At 24.7% G+C, this 4,105-nt stretch overlaps 1 protein-coding gene across 4 annotated transcripts in view; it reads left to right on the top strand.

Moving 5' to 3' along the window:
• Nucleotides 1-1,636: 1,636 nt before the first annotated feature.
• Nucleotides 1,637-4,105, top strand: part of LOC101494781 (probable calcium-binding protein CML22) — a 4,397-nt gene continuing 1,928 nt past the window's right edge. Inside the window, exons 1-4 of one of the 4 annotated variants that reach the window (XM_073366189.1) lie at nucleotides 1,638-1,766; nucleotides 2,936-3,145; nucleotides 3,483-3,682; nucleotides 3,963-4,070. In XM_073366189.1, coding sequence (XP_073222290.1) covers nucleotides 1,700-1,766; nucleotides 2,936-3,145; nucleotides 3,483-3,682; nucleotides 3,963-4,070 — 585 coding nt within the window. In that variant the 5' untranslated portion in view covers nucleotides 1,638-1,699. Of the gene's footprint in view, nucleotides 1,767-1,792; nucleotides 1,951-2,935; nucleotides 3,146-3,482; nucleotides 3,683-3,962; nucleotides 4,071-4,105 lie in introns of those variants that run through there. The other 3 variants (XM_012712098.3, XM_027331101.2, XM_073366190.1) reach the window with 3 other exon arrangements.

Raw genomic sequence — 4,105 nt, 5'->3', positions numbered from 1 at the left:
AAAAAATGTTAATGTTGAATTATATTGTAGCGTAGTCTAAATTTATTTGTTTTATTAGTATGATGTTTTAATTGCGAGCATGAGAAGTTGTTGTAAAAAAAAATTATTGAATATATTTCTTCAAGAGTTTGAAATTTATTTTATTAAAGATTAAAGATTTGCTTATACTTTAAATCAATTTTAGGTATTTAAAAGTTTTAACTAATTATTTGTACAATTGAATTATAGTTATATTGATAGGTACCAAAAATAAATTCTATTAAAAAATAATTTAAATTTATGCAATACTTAATTTTTCATTAATTTTTTAACATTCAAATTATGATTATAATAAGAAAATTAAAATAAAAAATAGCATTCAATTATAAATATATAATTTAATTGATAAAAATTTAGTGTTAACATATTTTTTCAGAACACATATTTTTTAATATATTCATATATATTATAATTTTAAATAAATTTGTGTATTTTAATAATTGGAAGTAACTTTTTTAATAACTTTTTATATATTCGAATTTATGATTATTTTTAATAAATTTGTGTCTTTTATGTCAAATAGAATATATATTTTTATTTTATAAAATATTACTAAAAAAAATGGATTGACATAAATTGAAAGTAATTTTAAATGGATTAACATTAATGAGTAATTGAATTAGAAACTTATAAAATCATTACTCACCATAAGTGGAATCATATAATTGTAAGGAGGATTAGATAAATAGTGAGCATGAGAAGTTGTTGTAAAAAATAATTATTGAATATATTTTATCAAGAGTTTGAAATTTATATGTTTAAAGATTAAAGATTTGCTTATACTTTAAATCAATTTTAGGTATTTAAAATTTTTAACTAATTATTTGTGCAATTGAATTATAGTTATATTGATAGGTACCAATAATAAATTCTATTAAAAAATAATTTAATTTTATGCAATACTTAATTTTTCATTAATTTTTTAACATTCAAATTATGATTATAATAAGGATTTTTCATTAATTAATACTATAAAATAATTTATAAATTTATTATAAAATAACTTATAAAATAATTTGATAATAATATAAATTATAAATTATTATCAAATTGTAAAATAATTTATAAATTATAAAGTTATTATAAATAATTGTAAAATAATTTTATAATTTTATAAGTTTTATAAGTAATTACAACTGGTAAATGACTAATAATACTATAAAATAATTTATAAATTTATCATAAAATAACTTATAAAATAATTTGATAATAATATAAATTATAAATTATTATCAAATTGTAAAATAATTTATAAATTTATTATAAATAATTGTAAAATAATTTTATAATTTATAAATTTATTATAAAATAATATTATCAAATAGATTTTGGAGGTATTAAAGAAATTGTGGAAGGAAGATAAGAAGTTGTTGAAAGAGGAGGGATACTCTCATGATGTACACATCAGCTTTTTGGCTGATGTGGACGAAATATGTTGAAGTGGCAAAATACGATGTGGCAAAATATGATGATGTGACATCAGGAATTTGTTTTAAATATATATAATAGATGATGAAAACAATAAGGATAATATAACCTGTCAACTCATTACTGTAAGTTTGTAACATTATTTTGAATTGTCCTTTTCTTTTAGTTTTAGTTTGTTGGAAACACCATCAACCAAATAACGAATAAGCATTATTCTCAGTTTGTTAAGTCAATGGAATATATTCCTTCATTACCCATTAATTTTGATATACTTGAAGAGAGAAGAACTAACACTCAATGTAATGATAGCATCTCCCTTTTGGAATCCACTATACTTTGTTTTTCTACTTTCATCTTTTCTTTTCTTTAAAAGTTTCTAGGTGCTTCCCTTTTTCATAGATGTTTGCATATATATAGTATACTTCCTTATGACTCTACGGTTGTTCTTAAAATATATGTAGCCAAAGACAAGGAAATCTGTGAGTATGTTTTTTGTTGTTTTCATGTTCATTTTCTCTAGTTTATATAATCTAGTAGTACATGTCTTGTTGTGCATTTGAGAATTAAATATTTAGAGTTTGCATTTTACTTGATTACTCCCTTCTGTCCTAAATATAAGAGAAAGTTAAGTCAATAAAAGTTGATGTATATCTTGTCTAAATCTTGAACTACATATATCAATTTTTGTTGATCCAACTTTATCTTATATTAAAGACGACAAGTAGTATCAAGTTGTAATGGTTTGAAAGATACGAAGAATTGAGAATTTCTAGTAAAAATTGTGCATATATATGGTTTGTATAAATTTTGTATGCCATGATGTGAACTTGATTTGTTCTGGATGTTCTTTATGGAATTTTTTTCTCTTTCCATTTTGGTCATTTGATTTATCTCAAAGTGAAAGAATACAGAATAAAAGACTATTAGTCTCCAGTTTTCAAATTGAAAACATTCTCTTTGACCTAATCAATGTTGAATTTTGCCTGATTAAAGAGTTGAACAATTTGTTTTTTGTGACTGGTGGAAAATCAACACATGTTTAATGTTAAACACAATTTTTTCAAAGGACAAGTTATTACTACTTTCGCCTCTGAATATAAGACTCCCTAGATAAAATAATGGAAATTAAGAAAGTTGTTAGTTGTATTAATTTTATTAATAATTGATAATGTTTTTACATGTTTATTCTTTTAAGAGAAAATTAGTTAATATTTTCATCATAATATTTATTGTTGGTTGGAAAAATTCAAAAAGAGAAGAAAGTAATGTTCATTAAAATATCACTGATAACTGTTTTATAACCGTTAGTGAGGAAATTTAATCCGTTACAACAGAGATTAAACCTTATGGACACATTAATTAATGTTAAACATGACATAGTATGAATATTTATTTTTAGTAACTTTCTGTTTCATTATAACTCATTACAAGAAATGTTTAATCTTACCTTTTGCCTTTTTTCTTGAAGTTTTTGCCAATAAAATGGGAGCAATAATTTGTTGTATTAGTAAATCAAGTGAGAAAAAGAGCTTGGAAAGGAAGCTTGAAAAGAAAATAGCTGAAATAAGAAGAAACAAATTCGGACAAAGCAAATTGAAATCAATTGATAGTATAGTTATGTTGTTTCCTATGTTCAAGGAGAGACTAAAAACATTAAGAGGAATGTTTGAACAATATGGTAAGTTTTAAATGCCACATCCCAACAAACTCTAAATTTTGATAGCAACGTTTTAAAAACCAAACTTGATATCGAACCAGTGAGAGTTCTAGGTCATGGTTCAACTGCTTTATGTCGCTCGAACAGGGTTACAACCACGATCAAACTGGTTCACGGTTAACCAGTTGAACTATTTGGTTCGATTCAACATGGATAAAAGCACAGTCGAACCAATCAAATAATCGAACCATAGACAATACTAGTTCACGGTGAACCAGTTGAACTATGTGGTTCGATTTGATTTATAAAACATTCTTTTGATAGAAAACTAACATGTTTTATGTTGTATCTTTCATAGATGAGGACTCAAATGGATCCATAGAGCCTCATGAACTGGAAATTTTCTTAGAACATTTGCAACTTCATCTTCAAGAGCAAGAGATTGAGAGTATTTTTCATTACTGTGATATTGATGGAAGCAAGGGAATACAATTCAATGAATTTATTGTTCTTCTATGCCTCATCCATATCCTAACAGAACCTTTATCCTCTGATAATGTATTCTTCAGAAACTTGATTTATAAGTTTTCTTGATCTTGAAATTGATACAATGCTTTTAAATTGTGGTTGCATTCACATTGCAGTTACACTGTGAACCTTTATATTGAAGTAAAATGCAGACACGGGTAGTTGATGCAGCTGCAATTGCGGTTGCAATAGCATTGTAGAAGCCTCTAAAACTGTTATATTTCAACTTTAATTGCAGTTGCGGACCATAATTTAAAACCGCCGATAAAACCATATCATACTATATTATGACTATTTTTTTTTGTCTCAGTCACCAAAGGCAAAGTTAGCACAACTTGGAGAAGTTTTTGATACTATAGTTGAAATATTTCTGTTTTTTGATAAAAATGGTGATGGAAAGCTTGACAAGAAGGACATGGTGAGGACAATGAATGAGACTCATCCTAGGGAAAG

The sequence above is a fragment of the Cicer arietinum genome, chromosome 3 (assembly GCF_000331145.2).
Source record: "Cicer arietinum cultivar CDC Frontier isolate Library 1 chromosome 3, Cicar.CDCFrontier_v2.0, whole genome shotgun sequence".
Taxonomy (NCBI): domain Eukaryota; kingdom Viridiplantae; phylum Streptophyta; class Magnoliopsida; order Fabales; family Fabaceae; genus Cicer; species Cicer arietinum.
Note: the sequence above shows the minus strand (reverse complement) of the source record. Positions and strands in the feature narration are given on the sequence as shown.